The sequence below is a fragment of the Semicossyphus pulcher genome, unplaced genomic scaffold, assembly GCF_022749685.1.
Source record: "Semicossyphus pulcher isolate SPU_LCO1_2020_fin unplaced genomic scaffold, fSemPul1.0.p SCAF_2, whole genome shotgun sequence".
NCBI classification, from domain to species: domain Eukaryota; kingdom Metazoa; phylum Chordata; class Actinopteri; order Labriformes; family Labridae; genus Semicossyphus; species Semicossyphus pulcher.
In genome coordinates, this window is record NW_027211693.1 from 11,181,602 (window position 1) to 11,202,745 (window position 21,144).

The window sequence follows — 21,144 nt, forward strand, 5'->3', positions numbered from 1 at the left end:
AAATAATACCCAATCAGGTTGTTTGTTTCCCCCAAAGATAAACCCAAGCTGGGGGTCCTGTTTTGACGCCAATATTAGAATAAAAAGGTTGAAAATGCTTTTATGTGATTAATTAGCTTTGTTTTCCATGTAGTGTAATCCTTTGCCCTCATTTTGTGTCTCATTTGTCACCTGGGTCTAATTTATGAAAAGGTGTTTTGCATGTAGTTTAGTAAGCATTTGCTTGATGTATTACTTTAATTCCTTGTGTTGCACTCAGTTAATTGGTTAATAAATTGCACTGAATATGGGTTTGCTGATTTTGCTCTTGTGTAAACAGCCTGTGGCCATTATTAGAAAGGGGCTAAAGCGGTCATTTTGCATTTTGTATTTTAGATTATGTTATGATATTAATGACTATTACTAGTACTGCCTGTAGTGCAGTGTCCTCTTTGTTGGATGTACTGCAGGGGTTAGATGTTTGGTCTGTTGTGCTCTATCTTTGGCTTTTCTCTGTCACACAAGTTTGAGGCTGCTGCACTGAAGAAAATGAACCTGTTGTAAGCCCACATGGTGGTAATCAATCTGTGGCACCCACATAATGTTTGCAACAAGTGTCTGTGTTGGCAAGGGCCATCTTACACTCTTTATGTTGATTAATGTGCATTGCAAGACATGTAAGGAAAGTTTTGCTGCTTAATGCAAAGTCATTTCTAGTAATGCCAGCCTTAACATGTTGAAATGTATGTGTTTTAGCTTACTATACTACTAATACTTTTTTAAATTTGTTTTTCATTCTTAGATGATCAAACAAATTGTGAGATTTTGTACCAGATTTATATTCCATGTGATACCCAGTATACCTACCTTACAGGAAATCGCAGTTGACACTTGACAACAGGTGTTAAAGTTCTAGATATGGTACAGCTTGAAACTCTGCTGCATTATATTAAATCAAACCTCTGTTTTCTGTCCGTCTCTCCTCAGTGTAGCTAGTAAGGAATCCTGCAAGAAGGATTAGCGGTCCGTCAATGAGGAACTACCGGCTCATCTTCTGCCACAACCTGAAGCAGCCATAGATGGTTCAGTGGTTCACTGGTCAGGGGAGGAGAGGATAGGACACACTTTCACTGCTACACGGTGAGTACACACTCTCACACATACACACACAGACCTGCAGACACATCCGCTGCTGGAGGAAGGAATGCAACCATTTCACTTTGATAGAGTGATTCTCTTTGCACATTATTTTTAATAGGATCTTGACACCTTAAGCTTGAGCTTACATTTGCTAAGGACTGAAATCAAACAAAACCTACAAATGAAAACTTTTGTCCAGATGTTTGAGAACATTTCTTGACTCACAATCTTCCACATTCAATTGTTGCTCAAACATCTACAAAGAGGCAGAACTTAGTGTCTCTTTATAATAGGAGTAACCACTTCCTCCTTCTAAACAACACGTACACTCTCTTGAAATACAGTCGGTAATGTTTAGCATATCCGTATATGTCGATGCACATGAATAGTTTTATGCCTCTGTGCAGGCATTATGTTTTCGGCTTGTCTGTCTCTGTCTGTCTGTCTGTCCACCTCATTCTTATAAACAAAATTCCTCATGAATGCCTGCAGGGAATTTTTTAAGTTTGGCATAAACATCATCTTGGACTCAAGGATGAACTCCTTAGAACTGTGACCTCACAAAACATGTATTTGTCCATAACGTTTCTCATGCTAATCATGACAAAATTGAACAAACATGTCTCAAAGGATAAATGTAGTATTTGAGGTGGAACATCAAAAAGGTCAATGTTAAACTTTATAATGTTCTGCATTGATCACCACAATCTGAATGTGTTGTCAGAGGCCTATATAACTGCAGGTTTTTATCCTGGAGGTTGCAATTCAGGGCCTTTTCCCCTTGGATTTTATCTTCTATGTTAGTTGTCTGCCATGTAACCTCGACTTGTACCAAGTAAGCTAAGCTCACAATCTGTTTGAACAGGAGAAGAAACAATTTACTTAGTGTAACCGCAGAAGGATAAACCACTCTGTTTAAGTATCTAAACAGCAAAACCGATGCTTCGTCTTTTAATATTAAAAAATCCAAAGGGAGTGGCGTGTCCTCCTTCCCTGTTTTGTTATGTCGTCTCATATAACAAGCATAAACAAACTGGTTTTAAAGCGGTGTGAGAGGAGGAGCAAACAGCTGACCACTTCAAACAAGTTAAGCGTCGTTCTTAGCAGAAAAATCCTGCCTGACCGCTCCATAATACTTGCTATTGAGCAATACCTGCATGAGCTCTACAGGTCAGAGTGTCTATAAAGTGTCTGTTATTGTAATTCATTGTAATACATGTGTATCTTTAAAAGACTAATATTATTTAGCCTTTTTTTTTTTGGAACATTTTCTGATGTTCCTCCTCCTCCGATGAGTTAAACGGACACCATCTGCCATCTGTTTGCATTCAGATTACTCACCAACCGACCACCACCACCATCGTCAACTTTCAACAGGAATGATTCTTTTGCTTTGCTTTGCTTTGCATTGATTTCCATCCTATTGCCAGACTCAGCCAGTCACAGCATCCCCTTTTGCATGAGAACTGAGGTGTGATGACGACAGAGGACATAAAAACACTGCAGGGATGGGAATTTAATTTAAGTGATGACCTTTAAATCATGATTATGTAACAGATAACCAGACAAGGGTAAAAAAAACAGACTTTCTCCCTCACTGAATCAGGTTTATATAATTTAAAACACCCCTCTGTGAACAAATACTCATTAGATGTCTCTCAACTAAACCTCGAATCGGTCTGCTTGTTTTTGTGCCTTTGCTCCTCCAATGTGACGGGTTCTAGAACCACTTTTTGTGTAAACATGTAGCCTAAGCTACCCCCCCAAGGACCAGGTGTGAAGTCCTTTGCTGACCAATGGCCAATTGCTGCTGTCCACTTTTCCTCCTCCCTCTCTTCTTCTACTGGAGGGGAGGTTCAAAAGCATGCAACAAACCAGCCACTCCTAGATATGTGTGTGCTCATTTTTGTTTGTTTGTGACCGGCAGAGGTAGAGAGTTTCCTGATATCACTTTATCACTCTCCTTATCACCTTGGATCTATTCATCAGTCTCAGTCTAAGTCAGTTATTGTTTTTCCAACATGCACTCGGCGTAAGTATTACTGAAGATGAAAAGTGATGTTTTATGTCGTGCTCTAATTTTGTAAAATCATTCCACCTCACTTTTTGTTCTAATCTGCCTCCTCCTGCATTTTTTCCTTTTCTTCCTGTAGACGTGAGGTCTTGGCGGGGCTGTGGTGAGGAGGAGGAGGAGGCCATGAGGAAGAGCGTGTCTCCGTTGCCAGGCAATGAGGGCGGGAGCTCAGCCAGCACCACGCGGGTTTTTGGCGTCCCATTGGAGGAGGTGACGCGCACGCACACAATCAGTGGCCACGAGGTTCCTGCACTGGTGAAACACATCGTCGAATACATTGAGGAGCATGGTGAGTGGCAGAGACACTTTTAAACTGTGTCATTTATAGTTAATTAAAAGTGATGTATTATTTTAACATTTCAACGGCAGGTCTTTGTTTTGCGTCATTTAATCCTCCAGTAAATGACTCATAACCGAATTGTTTAATCAATATTCACAAAGTTATATATCTGGGTTATCAGCCAATGAAGTCAGTGTCTTGATACAGTATATTCACATGACTCATAAACACCCACATGAGCATGGAGATGTTTTTGTTTGCAGGAATTTGAGTCATCTTAGTGTAATAATCTTTGTGCTTTGTTACTTCTTATAACTAAAGACAGTAAGGACACTGTCGAGATTTAATGGAAGATGATAACTGAACACAACACAAAAGCAGAGAAAATTGTGAATTGTTATTTCACTTAACAGAGTAATTTACTTTTGCTAGTAAACTCCTGCACACTGTCCAACGTTTCGGTGCTCGACCATCAGGCAAACAGTTGGCTGCTTGCAGCCCATCAACATGCTTGCAGCCTATCAACATGTTTGATCTCAATAAGTAAACTAATAAACAAATTAATCAGCCTCCTGACTAAGTAAACATATTGTAAGTAAGCATAATGTTAAAGACATGATCCATAACAAATGATCAATTCACAAATTCAAGTTAAAGGAAACAATTAAGGGCACCAAAGGGCTAAATTGCAACTGAAAAAAACAAAAAACATGACAGTAGGTCATGAAACCGATTGTAAATTAATATCATTTTTACAATAATACATTTTTTATTTTTTTTACACAATTGGTCACCCTAGTAAAAAAAAGTACCTACAATCAGCCCCCCAAAAAGAAAAAAAAATTCACCACCATGGCACCACTGAGTCAGTCAAAATTGAAAATGTCTAAGCCCCCCTCCAGAGAAAATCCAGTGTTTAACCTTGTAAACATCTCCATGTGGTGTTCTTCATGTGCTACAAGACATATCAGGGACAACATCAGCAGTCATCTCCATGGCTGGGCCTGTCTGCTTTTAAACTGCAGTGTACCAAGGACAGGCTGAACAACACGTTTTCAGATTGGCAGGTTTGAGACGTCACAAACCTAAGGAGCCAATCCCGTTAATGGACGGGGTGACGCTATGCATATCATTATGTGTAACCTATGGCAACCACTTTGGTGATGCGCGAGCCAGCTGTAACCATCATCGTAATTTTTCTGAACTCACTTGGACTACCAACATTAACATTACTACTACTGATTACTACATTTCAAACCAGCTAAGTTTCAACAATGACGGCAGAGACGTGTTTTGTTTTTGCGACGGACGTGTTTTGTTTTTGCATAGTTGGCGGAGACTATGCAGATTCTGGAATTTTCAATGAGGGAGAAGGAGAAGATGTCTTAGGAGGATTTTTACAAGGTTATTAAATGTACTTTGCAGAAAAAACTTATCGGACGCAATTTATTACTTCAAGCAGAGCATTTTATATGTCTTAAAACTTGACTGGAGCTGGTCTTAAAGGAAATATAATATATATGTATATATATATATAAGTTATTCTCATTCAAACAAAATACCTGATATTAAGTAAAGAGGCATAAGTATTTGCACCTTCATGGAATTTATTTGTCTGAAAATGCAGAACTAGAGTCTCATGACTTTAGATTGACATGTGAGAACAGGAATAAGATTACTCATACCACTTTTAGCCAACTTCTATTTCCCTTCTGCCCATTAATAGTTTGAATTCCACTATTTGTGTCCCACTTAAAACTTCTTAGTTCATACTTCTGAGCGCTCACTTACATCTGATTGCCCTCTGTAATGTTTCAGTCTCCCTAATACGCCCTGCTGCTGTTGCCCTGCCGTGACTGCTCTTGCATCATGATAAACCAAAAATATGTCGGTAGTTGAGATCCAGTTTATGTGATAAGATGAACTCTGAATGCTCCGACAGACAGCTTCACAGTCAGCTTCCTTCATTACATAACTGCTCTGTCAACTGCAGCTCCACTTGTGAAAACAGAGGAGCTTAGTTGTGAAGAGAAGATCCAACCAAAAGTCCTCGCCTCGGGCCTTTCCCACATCTGCCCCCCTTGAATGTTTCCCTTAAAGCTTCGCAGAGCAGAAACTTCACTCTTATGTCATTATCTTCATGAGAGCAGGGAGGCAGTTCAGACTTCTTGCTCTGAAGGAGGAGAGGATTAAAACATTTCGCCTATTTCACCAGCCAAATTCAAGTTTTTAGCCGAACCAGTCTTACCAGAAACGTTCTGCATTTGGCTACATAACACCACCAGGACCCGTTTTGTGGTTTTACATAGCTCAAATAGCCCTCAGCCAGACACCAAACCATTAAATCCTCTTTGTGTTGAGGATGGATTGTCGGTCTGAACCCTGGGGAAATTGTCAAGTTGAGTGATTCCTGTCTAAGTGTCCAACTGTCCTTAGGCAAGAGACTGAACCCCAAATTGCTCCTTAGTGTCAGACCAGCACCCTGCGTGGTAGCTGTGTCTTAGATGTGTGAGTGTGCATGAAAAGTTAAATGAGCGGCAAATGTAATAGTTTTGATAAAAATAGCCATTTGTTCTACTCCAAAATTCTCATTAGGGTCTTAAGGAAATTACTGTATGTCTCATTTTAGAAAAAAATGCAAATGCATGTAAAGATCCATTTTTAGAATTGATTTACTCTGTGTCTCATAGCAGCAGCAATTATACGGCTGTAAAAATAACATCCATACTGGGAAGGAAATGCTGAAAGTAATAAGTCCACAGAATGAAAATGAAAATCCCTTCATTGGGTTGTAATAATATACTGGACTGAATGTTCAGTTTTTAAGATTACAAGGCAGATTAGATGTTATATCCTTACGTCATAGAAGGTGATAGAAGTGTGTTGTATATGTGTTTTATTTAGCCCTTGGGTTATAAGAGGGAACTGAGCCTGAAGGCAAAGCTTTCGATTTACCTGTCGATCTACGTTCCAACCCTCACCTATGGTCACAAGCTTTGGGTAGTGAGTGAAAGAATGAGATCGCGGATACAAGCTGCCTCAATGAGTTTCCTTCGGAGGGTGGCTGGGCTCAGCCTTAGAGATGGATAGATGGATGAATGGATGGATTGATGAGTTATTAGACGTAAAATATGGGATGGGGCGGATGTGGCTCAGTGATAGAGTTGGACGTCTCTCAATAGGAAGGTTGGGGGTTCGATCCCTGACTGCTACAGTCACATGTCGACAAAGTGTCTTTGGGCAGGACACTGAACCCCAATTTGCTCCCGGTGACATAGCCATCGCTGTATGAATGGGCATAGTTTTGATTGGAGATTGGCTCTTAGGCCTTTGCCATCAGTGTGTGAATGGGTGAATGTGACATGTAGTGTAAAAGTGCTTTGAGTGGTTGGAAGAATAGAAAAGCGTTACATAAGTGCAGTCCATTTACCATTTAAAAAGTATGTTGAGGCTTCAACAATTAACTGATTAATATGTTTAAGGAAATGATTCCTGTGTCTTTAATGTGAATGTTTTCTGGTGGCTTTACTCCTTCATGACAGTTGACTTTATATATTTGGGTTGTGGACGTAACAAGACATTTGAGGACGTCTTCTTTGGCTTTGGGAAACACATATCAACAATTTACTCACATTCTAAAAAACCAAAGAACTGATCAATTAATTTAATGAGAAATACTTTCAGCACCTTAGTACATCAAGGAAGGATTTCGAGTTTTGTAACAGAAAGCGCTTCCTTTTCCATTTCTCTGTTTTAGCCTTGTATTGTTGCTTGGGCGCACAGTCAGACATAAAAGAGACATTTCCTTGTAAAACCTGTTTAGTCAGTTTTTTAAACCATAGCTTCACCTCAGGTCCCCTCAGTATGACCAGTGAAGCAGGATGCTGGTTTGTGTGTCCTGGGGGCTGCTTGACCATATGAGGTTATGTAATAACGCTCTAATCCTCCTTGGCCTCTGCTTTGAGTGCTGCTGCCAGGTCAGAAGTTATTCAGCCGGAGAAAAGGCCTTAATCTCCCTCATTTAATTTGTGTTTGATGTCTGAGGTTTTAGTCGGAGCAGGGTGTTTTAAAATATAAATTTTAACGATAATCTGATGTTATGACAGAGATTGAAGATGTGTCGGACCAAACTGTGGCATCTGTGACGGATTAAAATGCTCATACAGTTTGAGCAGCTGCCTCAGTGGATACATAACAGGGAGGATCAATGTTTTCTTTGAATCATTAAGCAACCATGTGTGAAGGCCTCAGTGTTGTGCATGGCATTATGGTGTGAAAAGTTATTTTATTGGATTCTTTTTGTTGTTGCACCGTCTATGATTGCAGACCCTAGTGTCATTGAATGCTGTTTTCCATATGAGCAGTTTTGTGGAGTTATAAAATGGAAATCGATCTTGCAGGACTCCAGTTAAACATTTGGATTGAAATATCGACTGCGACTGAAACATCTTCACTGTCTGAGTGTGATTCATTATCCCCTTGTTACGATTCATCATATGTTGCAAACATACATATTTGACACCTTTGGACAACATACACATCTGTGTTATGACCAAAATCATCCACATGGTATAAGAAATGACTCACCAACACATCTGGCGGTTTTTACATGAAGAGTTTGCAGGACACAAAGCGAGCCAAGTACAGTTGAGAGTTCATGGAATAGGACTGACATGTAGATAAACATTCATTGTATCCACGGTATTGAAATGATAGGGCTGCTCACATGCTTTCAGTATGTAGTAAATATTTGCAAACATCATCTTGATTTAAATTTGTGTAAATTTGACCTGCGGTTATTTAAGTAGCTGCCAGCAGTAGTAGTTGGAGCTGCAGAAAACACACACAAGAAATTTTTTGCGGTGGTGAGGTCATGTGACAAAACAGAACAAGAACATGCCATGTGACAAGATGAACAGATAGCTTGTTATGTAAAGAAGGAAAATGTGTCAACTGACTAAATCGGTTATATCCTTCTAATCACAAACACTCTGATGTTGTCACATATAGCAATGATAACAGTCAGTGTGGTCATGCCTCTATTTTCTACGTGTCAACAGGTCATCTGGATCTGGAGGGGCTCTTCCTGGTTAATGGCAACGCAGAGCGCGTGGATTGGCTGCGCCAGCGTTACGACAGCGGAGAGGAGGTGGAGCTAGAAAAGGAGGCGGATCTGGCATCAGCGGTCAGTCTGCTCCGACTCTTCCTGCAGGAGCTTCCCGAGCCTGTCATCCCAACAGCAATACAGGGACACATACTACAGCTGCACCAAGGTGTGTGACAGGACTGCTACTCCACCTCTCATTAACCACTCTGAAACAAACTATTTCTTCTAAGTCATTTAAGATTGAGAAAATAACTATTCAAATGTGATGAGATACATGCACATATTCCCTTTTGGTGTTTTAAATGCATGACCAAATTAACAGCCAGGCTAACTCTTGAATACATCATGTATGTTGTTGATCAAAGTCAGACCAATTAAAGGAACAAATAAAGAGGTGGAGGGATGCATGTTAAAGGACGTGTAATCACTTTCACAAATCTTCCATATCCGAATTTGCTCTGTTTTCGTTTCTCCTCTTTGCCCTGTCCTCGTTCACCTCTGTTTCTATCACAGATAATCTATTATAATCCCCTTGTCATTACGATAGTTGTTCTTGTTGCTGTCATGCAAATTACAGCAAAGGGGCAGTTTGCATGTCATGTCATTCATTTCTCAATCTACTATTACCAAAAAAGGCACAACTGTACTACAGAAGGGATTACCCTTTTTTGAACATTTGCTCCCAAATGCCATCACAGGTTTCACCTTATTTCCCCTCTCCCAGGGGATTCGAAATCAATCTTATCCGTGTCTGCGTATTTCCCAGAGATAACAATTTTTAAAGTAAACTGTAAAGTAACACGAAGAACTTGATAACCCAAATTTCACTCCTCACTATCTCCAAAAGCATTTATAAAAAGCTTTGAAGCAACAATGAGTCATGAACCGGGCATACAAGTTTATGACACCAACAATAGTAATAAACCAACACCCTTTCCTAGTAAAAATAATTACAGTAAGATATGTTGACCGCAGTCAAGCTTGTAAAGATGTTAATAGTCATGTAATCATAACCTGTATTGCACTCTTGATCTTACTCAGATTACAGCAACGAAGAGGAGCTGTGTAGAAACATGAAGTACCTCCTGCAACAGCTTCCCCAGCTCAACTATGGCCTGCTGCGCTTCCTATGTCGCTTCCTGGCCAGTGTGGCTTCACTTCAACAAGAGAGCTGGAACATCGGGACGCTGGCTGCCGTCTTCGGACCAGACGTCTTCCAGTAAGATGCCTGTATAGGGCTATCTATCAGTCATGATTGATAAGTACAATCATTGCTCTGCTGCAAAACAATCTCACCTGTCAGATACTGTGAGCTAAAGGCAACCGAGTGCATCTTTCCATGTATTTATTTTAAATTGTTTTAAGATCTAGACAGGTTATCATGCTGTTTCACTGTTTGCATGCTTATTGGAATTGTTTGAATCCTTGTTTCTGCACCTACAACAATAGATTTTGTCCATTTATAGTGGATCCTTACATAATGTTAAAGTTATTTTGTTAAAATCACTGAAAGTGAAAACATGAAAACAGGATTGCTGCAAAAAAAGGAATAATTTCTCTGACAAACATACAAAGAGATGCACACTAAGACCGTTACAGATGTATAAATTCAGCTAGTGCAATTATTTTGAATCCCACTGTAAGCAGTGTACAACAGCCCACGATCTTCTCTTTTGTCTTCTTTCTGCAGTCTGTCAACAGAAGCAGAGGACCTTCGAGACCAGGAGTCTGTCAGCAGAGTCCTTGCTGAGCTGCTGGACAACCAGGAGGGCCTGTTTGACTCTGAGGACGACGACGTCTCCACCACCAACGACTACAGCTCCATCAATGAACAGGTACTGACAAACACCTTTATGTCTTATTTTTTATCTTCTCTAATACTATGAGATAATACCATGCCAGTATGTCTGATTGTTGATATAAGAATAGTAAGTGATGCACACTTTCACATTTTGAAAGAATATGACTGTAATAATAGATACCTCTGGAAAGGAGTCCTAGAAATGTGCAATTGCTGAATGGCTTTATGCATTTCTTAACTGGTATTCAGATGGACATATTGGTTGGTTTACTGATGATAATGTGTGATTCCAATGGCATTTAATACAGTAAGTACAGTCTATATTTTTGTATAGATTTGGTTAAGTTTACATTGCTTCAATTGAGTGAGTGATTGAATGAGTTTTCACCTCCTGACTATAAATTTAATTTCATATTGAACTAAATTATTGTTATTTGACTCTACCATGGAATCATATTACAATGATATAATCATATAATGTAACCAAATACTGTTGATTTCCATTGTGATTTCATATAACTTAATCATTTGGCTATATATTCGCATGCATGATATGCTTAAGACTCTTTGATTGAAGCTTTTAGTTTAGGTATCATTATTGTAATTATTAGCATCAGTAAGTAATGCAAGAATAACTGCAAAATTATTGGCACATGTGGCTTTTGGACTCCACTGGTTCTAGTCTTACAAAACCAGGCTACATGAGAATTCACATTGACCTAGGGATTATATAATTACAACGCCTACCCACAAACAAACACATCTTCCAGTGAAACAATCCAAACTGAATCCTTTCAAGCTGAGAATGATTGATTAGCTGCCGTGCATCAGACACAGCTCGGAATGTAGGTAACAATGCTACTCAGCTTCACTTACTCCTCTTGCCATTGTTGCACTGCATGGTGTTACTTAACAAAAAGCTCTTCTTACAACCAAATATTTGTCGGAGGAATCCAGAAGAACCACACCCAAACACACCCACACACAAGCACATACTGAACACAGAGAATAAAAAGACTCTGGTGTCAGTGTTGAGATCAGAATCCAACTGCAAGTGTGCTCATCTCTTTTTCCTCTACACTGTTGAACTATACATTCCTTCTGTACGTACACTGAACACCCAGAACGTGACTGGCAGACTAAACAAGCTCAGAGGCATTTCCCCTGTTGCCAAGAAACACAACCTCACCACGGGGCCAGGAATCACAAAGTCAACATTTAATTCTACAATGACCTGATTAAGGTATTATTATATGAAAACGTACACATGAAAACAATCATCTTGAGACAACCCTTGATTAGTATCACCTTTATACTTTTTCCTGTCACATTTAAGATAACATTCTCCTACAGAGCAGGGACACTGCAAAGATCATGTTTAAATGTTAAAGTTAAAGGCTACAGACCTTGAAAGAAAAACAAGTGCAGTATCTGTAGTAGGTCACCTATTCATTTACTCTCAACTATCTGCTTTAGTTTTATTGTTTCCTTCACTCTTTCACTGATTCCCTCCTACTTTAGTCTCTATCTCTATTTGAGTGTTTTTGTAAACGATGCCTCTGCAGGAAACTCCAATTTTGCTTGTAAACCAGGGGTATTTTTTTGTATTGAGCTTTTTTTTAACAAAGCTCTGGCTTGTGAAAGAACCTTAATTAGATTGAAGTTTAGCGCAGCAGTAAGCTAAGTAGGATTTTTTGTTCCATACAACTCTTTGAAATTCAGTTTAAGAAATGTAACTTTCATGGTTTTTCTATCCTCCCTTTGTCCTCAATTTTATTGGCTGCAGTCCTATATGAATCAGAATATAACATTACCAAGAGACGGAGTGAGAGAGAGCCGATGAAGAAGAACGAGCAGACAGGGACAGTGAGAAAAATGTGTTAAGACAAATCATCTCTGCACTAATCCATGTGTCTTATGTAAGGGAGAGGGCACAAAAGGTGGGTGGTTTACAGAGGGAGAGGGAGAAAAAGCAGCCAGGAAGATGGGGCGACGAGATGGCGAGAGTGCTGAGAGAAGAAGAAGAAAGAAAAGGCAGGGAGGGGGAGATAGCGAGGGAGGGGAAGGATAAGAAAAGAAGCCGGTGATGATGTAACCATGCAACTCACACCTCCAGCCCCTGCACTACGCTGGGGACGGCTCTCTCTGTATGAGCGTACCCTCATGAAGGGGATAATCTCCCACACACACACACACACACACACACACACACACACACACACACAGGAGACAGACATGCTTTATGCTTTCACTTAAGCCTGGTAACAGACTTAAGAGCAAGTTTAAAAGCCAAAAGTTCAAAATGTCAGATTATATTTGGCATGTTTTTCCCTCTAAGATGTTTAACAGTGTTTATCATTTTTTTAAAAGGTATAAAAAATTGAGTCTCAAAAATGTTAGTTAGAATAATTAGATTAAACCACAGAGTAATAAACAATGCAAAGTCTCAGAAATGGAGAAATGAGATCAATTTTGGAGGCTAGTTTAACAGAGAAGCAGAGAAAAGACGGAGGCAGTAAGAAAGAAGGAGACTTAAAGGCATGCTGGGGCACAACTGAAACTCAATGATACGGGCATGGATGTAACAACAAATAGTGCAAAGTTGGATTTTGGTTCCTTTGTTGGCAAAATGGGTTCAGTTCAATTAAAGTTAAGGTGAGAGCGAGACTGTGCCGAGGCTTGTTGTTGCTATGATGAAACCCGTGGGTGTATTTGTTTTGATTCACTGTTTGAAGAAGTCTTGTAGAGCCGAGTACCTGAACAGAGCACGGAAAAATGATGATGTTTCTTCATCTCTTTGCATTCAGACTGCTCATGACATTTTGTGTTGGAGAGCTAGTTTTGATTCGTAAGCACATACATACATACAGTTAAAACCAACCACTTTGCATCCTGTGGCATTAGAAACCAACATGTTCTGTTTGACTCAAACCTCTTAGAAACGGAGCAACATGGCTGTACCAGTGTGTAATGAACATGAAATGTAAGCAGATTGCCCAATCATAATAAGCTCTGTGTTTTCGGGCTTTGCGAACTGGGCCTTCGTGTAGAGAAAACGTGACTTGTAGGCTTGATCTAAGGCCTTTGACTCTTAAGCTGCTTTCAGATATTACATAAGTGTGATACAATTTTACACATCAATCCTATTTGTGAATTAGACCTAGAGTCATGTATATGTGAATGTTATAACGTTAATCTTACTATTTCAGATCAAGGAATATTTCTGTGCAACTTCCAGCATGGACAAGTCTGAGAGCCAGTGTATTAACATAAAGGCCACAGAAGCACAAAGTAAACATGCACAAGTAATGGAGTTTAAGAAGGGGGAAACTAATAATCATAAAAAGGGCAGCACCACCGATCTGCATTTTTGATTCTCATTCATGCCAACTGTGTGGAATATGCTATGAATATCCAGCAAAATACTCTACAATACAATTTCTCTCACAATTTATATCTTTGAATATCTTATAAAGAAATTCACACTAGTAATAATCTTGAACATTTTCATTTAAATAAATGTCTGTTAAGCCACTATCTATTGCCGTAATGAGGTAACACAATAGTGATTGAGCCTATGGCCCACTGTTGAAAGCCCGACTGGCTGTCTGTGGCGACTTTTACGGTAAATAAAAATCACGAGCGGTGCCCAGTTAGTGACGTGTTTTGCATCAAGCAGTGGTTGGTCTGCCAGAGAGGGAAGGCAGAGCTAAGCGGCTGCTTTTCCTGTCTGTGCAAGTGTTGCGAGTAAACAGTAATCTACTATGGCTGAACAAACAAAGAAAAGATGGATGACTACAGATACAACTTCAAAAATTAATGAAAATCCAAAGAAAAAGAAACAACTTTGACGCTCAGATGAAGGCAAACAGTCTAAAAAGGAAAGCGACCGTCAGCAAGGAAAATCAAGGGTTAGAACCGGAGCCAACCGTGGACGTCACACATGCAACACTATCTGGATATCTGATTAGTGTGCTCCCGCAATTACCGTTTATTGCCATAGTAGCTGCCAAAGAGAACAAAACTGAAATCTTCGAGATTAGCACTTTAATAAATGTTTATTAATGTAACTTAAACTTTAATCTTTTATCAAAAATCAATATAACATCAATAATGACATCAACAATGTGAAAATGCCAAAAAAAAACAAGCAAAACAAATAAATATACTACTAAAACTACTACTTCTATAACATTACAACAAGGTAGTTCAAACATTTTATCAGTAGAAAATTCACAATTATCTTTAACTTTACTACTTACTTTAGAAATCCAAAACATACTTGAAATAGGCAGCTGCACATTTAAATCAAAGCTTCTGCGCCGCATGCTGCCAACCTGTCTGGCCGGCTGACCCAGTGTTGGTCAGACTGTCTGTTGTCTGTCTACTTAATTAAGTCTCTTAATGACAGCCTTATTTTTCCAGCTCTGTTAATTTAACCTTAGCAGATACATGAACCAGGATGTGTCCTATTACTGCGTCTCTGCCAACTTCTGTAAGTGCTCCTGGAGCTGAGCCATGTCTCAGATGCCACAGTGTATGGAAGCCATACATTGGACATTAATTAGAACTGAGTGAATGGAGTTATGTTACATGTAGCAGAGGTTGTCAGCAGCATATATAGGTTGGAACATGTCTACTTACATGTGACACAGTTATAAGCTGTTGAGTTATATCCATTTAAGTGGGAGCATGGAGTATTTAAAGAGGAGGTGATGGCCTAGTTGGACATTGCAGTAGATGTATAATATCTCTGTAAGGGGAAATGGAGTAGGAACACACACACCCACACATGTTCACACATTTTTCAACCCGCAGGTGTTTAGAAATGCACAGCCGCTCTGTTTATTTATTTACTTTGACTGGATTTTATGGGTGTTTGGAGAGAATATGAATGTCTGTAAATCTGGTTTTAACACATTTGAAGGTGAGGATGGGAGGTAGATCACACAGCCCACTCACAGCAGGAACATTAGGCCAGAGGGCTTATCTTTAGTGGTACTGCTGGAAGTAAACAGTGCAGTCACAAAGGCAAGATGAGCAAAAGCACTCTCAGAGAAGAAGAAGTTTGGACCTCTGAGATAGAGAGATTATTTTCAGTGGTAGAATTCTGTCTACATAAAAGCTACAATGTTTATTTTAAAAACACTTTCTTCTTCATTTTGCTGCCTTGCTGTATTTTAATTACCATCCGTTTTAAAATGTTGATGTTTTAAAGTAATTTCAATTGAAATAGTTCTCTTCCTCTGCCATTATTAATGACATTCCTTCACCCAAACACAGTGTAGTCTATGGTGCAGCAGTGCAGGTAGTGATTAGATTATTGAAACATGAATCATCAGATGTGATTCTCAGCAATGGGCGTGTGGACAGATTTGTTGACTGACTGGCCGGCATCCAAACCGACAGTATGTCAGCTTTTCTGCATCAGACAGCAAATGTCTGTCAGTGAACAAATAAACTTATTTGTCACAGTGATTAGATTACAAAACTGGCAGTGAATACATTGCCTGTTCTATATTTTCACTTTGTGAACACAACCGCAGAACTGTGTCACATAACTGAGGCCAAGGCTGAGGCTCTGTGTAAACAACAGAGGCACCCTTAACCTTAACATACACATGTCTGAACAGTCCAGCAACATTCAGGCCCTTCCTGAAGGTAATGACAGGGGTTAAAAATCAATACATTTCAAATTTTGGCACATCCTTAAAATAAATATAAGAAATGACATATCGAGACTGATGCATTTATCGAACATGTTGTAGGATATGCACCTATATTATTACTATGCAACCTATGGCAACCAATTCGACGATGTTCGAGACAGCTGTAACCGTCATTGTAATTTTTGGAAATGTGCATAGTGGGCGGTGACTATGCAGATTTGGGAATTTTTAATGAGGGAGAAGGAGGAGATGTCTCGGGAGGATTTTTACAAGGTAATTAAATGTATTTTGCAGAAAAACATATGAGACACAATTTATTATTTCAAGCAGAGCATTTTATATGTCTTAAAACATGAATGGAGCTTTTCTTTAAATTATTGATATCAGCCATGAGAAGCAGTTAATTCTTGGTCTTTGGTATCAGCTGAAAGAAATCCATGTCGAGCATCTAAAATGAAAAACTGTGAGTCATCTTATGAACCCTAGAATAAAATCTTCCTGATTATTTGCCCTCCACAATTAGATTTGATCTAAAATAGTTTTACAAATAAGAAACAGCATTTGTCTTTCTGATGTTTTCTCAGAGTTGAACATTAAACATGTGAAGAAAAAACCTTCCTATTATGTATGGAGGACCAAACTTTTGAGTGTATTGACATTTACAAATCTAACATCAGAATGGAGGAGACGCACAAAGGCGCCTTGGAAACCACAGATGTAGGCCACAGTTCGAGACTTGTAATGTCAGCCTCAGCCAGTTATCATTGTTCTGTGTTCTTGGCCCACAATCGGTCCAGCTAATGATGTCAGCAGGGCTTGTTGTTTTCTCCGTTTTCCATCCCGAAACTCCGGAGCAGGCCGCTAAAACCCTGGCCAAGGCCAAGACCTTTTGTTCCAGGGCGTCTCTCTGCCCTGTCTTTTCACCCACTCGGCACACAAACACAAACTCCACACAGAGATGTGCTTGTACACAGAAACAAACAGAAACTTCTTTTATTAAAAGCTGATTTGTAAGTCCACATTATTAAAATGTTTTAACATCAGGGGATATTGTTGCCAGTACAGGCCATCCTGACCAAGCATTTAATAACTTTTACACTTGAATGTTTTTCCATCACCTCAAAGGCTTTCTTATGACCTCATATCATATCCATTACACTGCTGTTTGAATCAGATTTTTAGCCCAGAGACCGCTATACTTTCATGTTTTCTTATTCTTTATTTAACAAGTTAACCTGGCTAATTTTTTTCATATCAGTCTCTGGTAGCTGGTGTAAAAACCAAGGTTATATTCATGGAATTGTTCGTTCACATTATTTCTGAATAGGTTTGAATTTATTTTACATTCCCAAATTTTTTTTTAAGGTTACTTAGACAGACGTGAATTTGGCAGAATGAACTCTGATCTGGATGATGAAATCCGGAATTTTATTGAATGGGATCATGCCCCACTTTTTGTCCCTTAGTATCTGTGAATCATAATATAATTGTCTGTTGTTCAGTCTCACTTGGGAGTATTTGATTAAATGCTTAAAATGATGAAATTTCCTTTTAACAGAACACAAGGCCACATGAACACTCAATTATGATTCAATTCTGACTGTAATGTGTTTGTAACTGTAAGAGTTGCATATCTATTGTGTCCACTACTATGGCAAACAAAAGAACTTGTTTACATAAAGGATATGTGCAATACATGTATGACTTGTCAAAACATACATAGATATCCTCATTTAGAGGATGACTTGGTGAAACTCAAGTAATAGATATGTTAAATGTAGTTCTGTCCAGTCATATTCTCTATTAAGACATCAATAATTCTTCACATTTTACAGTACTTTTATTGTCTTTTGGACACCTTAAAAATGTCAGTATTGAATTTTGTATATTTGAAACTAGAGCTGTTATAATTTACAACTAAAATGTTGATATATCTTGAATTTGAGTTATTACTGCAAATTTTCCTGAGACAGGAAACTTTACCTCTGACATTTATTGACTCATTCAGGCGTTGGATGACAAATTACTTCCAAGGAGGATTTTCCATGGATGTATTATTAAGAACTACATGCGGTGCCACCGCTCAGCCTTGCTTCCATTCAGCCCTGGGCCACACCAGGCGAAGATTATCCCTGAGGAAAACATTTGCCCTGTAGGCCAACATTGTAGAAAAAAAGATGTCTGGAAAACTGTTAAAAGAGGACCTCAAACTTCAAACAAAATCAGTTGTTACTCTACTACTTTATGGATGTTTCATATTTAAAAAGAATTACTCAAGCTGAGAAAAGCTATTTAAAAATCTGTGATGTCATCATGCGGCCAAGTCTATGTGCTGAGCAGGGACTCATGGACAGGGCAGGTAGAAGCAGAAACAAAACTGATATTCTCTGTGTCGCATACCCCAAAAGTAACCTGGAGGTTTTTTGTTGTGTCCTCCAGGCAAGTAATCTTCCATGGATAAGAAAAGCTTATTATCTGCCATTGCAAGGTCATTTGTGTACGTGTGATAATGCAGCATCAGAGTCCACTTTTTTCTGTATTGTTTTGATCATATAAAAACAGCACAGGTGGTGTGAAAGTGCTGTGTGAGGTGGAGTGAGAGGGTGTGGTGTTAAATTATTATTCGTTAGCTTTTCACACCATTTAGTCATTAAGTTAACATTTTACAGACACCTACACATAAAGATGCAAATCACAGTGCGGCTTGGCTTTGCTGCACACCACAGAGAATCATTTTTACTGCTCGATTCAATTTCAAGAAGCTCTTGTCATAAGATAAAGACGTTAATTGTGACTTAGGCTGTCTCAAATGAGGACTTCTTTACCTAATACCCTACACACACACACATACACACACACACACACACACAGAGAGAGAGACAGAGCGAGAGAGGAATAGTATGACTCATCCTCCCTTATCTGCTCATGTGACGGTGCAAGAATTCCCCGACAGCCAATCAGAGCTCGCGGAACAGAGGTGTTACCGTAGCAACGACACAGTGACAGCAGCAGATGGGGTTGCTGCTGAGACAGAAGCAAAGGAGGAAAGAGACAAGAAACGAGGACAGACAAACAAGAGACAGGGAGGAAATAAAAAGCTCATGATGACAAATCAGTTTCACAACCTTTTAACCCGATTACTTCATGGCTTCTTCACAGTAAAGTTTAAACACAGAAGTGCGCGTGAAAATGTTTTTGTCACCTGGTTATAGCTTGAATCAGTAGTTTCTTTTATCAGCTGATGATATTACAAAACCAATGTCTTTTTAAACAGGTTGCATATAACTAATATAAAATCAACAAAACAACAAGTAAGGAGCTATTTATGAAAAATACTGCCTAAGGATTTCTTCTAGTAATAATATAATTTATGGGGCGGATAGTGGAGAGTCCATCCCTGGTTTGATTCCTCTGCCCCTGGTCATTTCCCACATTTCCTCACTCCTTAGTACATTTGGTATTAACCCTGACCACTCGACTATCAGGGTGCCCCATGCCCAGTGATTCCTGTTCATGCCTTGTTCACATGCTCTCAGCTGTCTGTATATAATAAGTTATTTCTGTCTACATATTTACTTCCCTCCCTTCCTCTCTCCAGCATCCACCGCCCTCCCCCTTTTCTCCTTCCCGTCTTCCATCTCCTCTTGGTTTACTGTTGGATTCATTACACTCTGCCCTCTATCACTCCCTCCCTCTCATCCCTCTGGCGCTCTCTAGGTTTCTCCACTGCCTCTATTTATTGCATTGACCTCTGAGTCTGAACTAAGGCTGAAGTACACAGCAAATATAGCATTACAATGTTTAATTCTTGCAATATATATTGTGATAAAGTTGCATAATTTAATTAGATATACGTAAGTTTAAACTTCTCTTACGGTAGTTAAGTGCAAAGTGTCTTTCTAACACTTAACACTTTAGTATTTAATCCACCAACAGTTCTTATTCCCTCTTTTCATTGCTTTTACTCCTCACAGAAATTACTATTTAATCAAAAACAAAAGGAAAAAGTTGTTTATTCTTACGCGTATTCAATCAGGCTAAAGATTAGTCATGAACATGCAAACATCTTGTCAAGCTTTTATTTTATGTTGAGCACTTAATCAGGTCTACTTTGCCATATTACATAATTTGTAATGTGACCATCACTCGTGGGTACATTGTCGAGTCAACATGAAAATGATATATCACTTAACCCCACTTTAAACCCTCCAACCTTCTCCCTCCCTCCTCTCTGTCTGGCCCATCTTCTTGCTCTCCTTCTCCCTATCCTGTTTTTTTCATCTCTCTGCTTACCACTGTACTGCATCTGTTGCGTCAATGTGTAACACATTAGCTCCATCTATATTAAGATGTGCTATGGAACAAGCTGTAATATCTTCTTCCTGACTTGCAAACACATACCGCACATAATGCAAACATACCTACACCTTTCACCAGAAGTCTTTCCTGCTGATTCCTGTACAGGACACATCATCTCCGGTTAAGTTTAACTAAATAAAACTGAAGAGGAGAGGAAATAGTTTAAATGATAGGATATTTAGCTTGACTCAAGGGAGTTATTCATGTTCAGCCTCCAGTTACATAAAGTCCCAACACTTTCTTAAGATCAAATTCAATTTCCAACTTGACTCAAAGAGGTAATAGATGTCCACTGATCAGAGTTGGTGGTAAATTAGTTGAGTAAGTCTTTACTTTGACCTTTTATCCTTGCGAATATTCTCCTACTCTTGTTAAATTATAAAACTAAGGTCCTGGAACAGACACTATTATCCTTCTCCTTCACTGGACTATCTCAAGAGGCTGTTTAACGTCAGTGTGAATCAAAGGCTCTTATAAATTACTAATATTAGCTTCAAACCCTCTCCCTCTCCGTACCTAAAATATTAAGAAGAAAAGAAAAGAAACTATCAGCATAGTATATTTTTACCTTTGGCACATGAAAGGAATATTACTTTTTATCACAGCAGTTTCTGCACTTAAAGATGTTATCTCAAACATTTCAGTTTTGTTGTCGCCACAGACACCCAGTCCATAATAAGACTATATACTGCAAATACAAAGGCTTTCATCAGTGGGCCATAGGCTAATTCACCA

The 21,144-nt window shown here is 39.1% G+C and overlaps 1 protein-coding gene across 5 annotated transcripts in view; it reads left to right on the forward strand.

Annotated features, from left to right (window-relative positions):
- The window catches only part of fam13b (family with sequence similarity 13 member B), a 74,581-nt gene that overhangs the window by 17,299 nt on the left and 36,138 nt on the right, over positions 1-21,144 (forward strand). For 4 of the 5 annotated variants that reach the window (XM_069670641.1, XM_069670643.1, XM_069670645.1 and 1 more), the window contains exons 2-6: positions 967-1,119; positions 3,273-3,482; positions 8,534-8,746; positions 9,622-9,799; positions 10,271-10,415. In XM_069670641.1, coding sequence (XP_069526742.1) covers positions 3,317-3,482; positions 8,534-8,746; positions 9,622-9,799; positions 10,271-10,415 — 702 coding nt within the window. In that variant the 5' untranslated portion in view covers positions 967-1,119; positions 3,273-3,316. The remainder of the gene's footprint in view (positions 1-966; positions 1,120-3,272; positions 3,483-8,533; positions 8,747-9,621; positions 9,800-10,270; positions 10,416-21,144) is intronic. The other variant, XM_069670642.1, reaches the window with a different exon arrangement.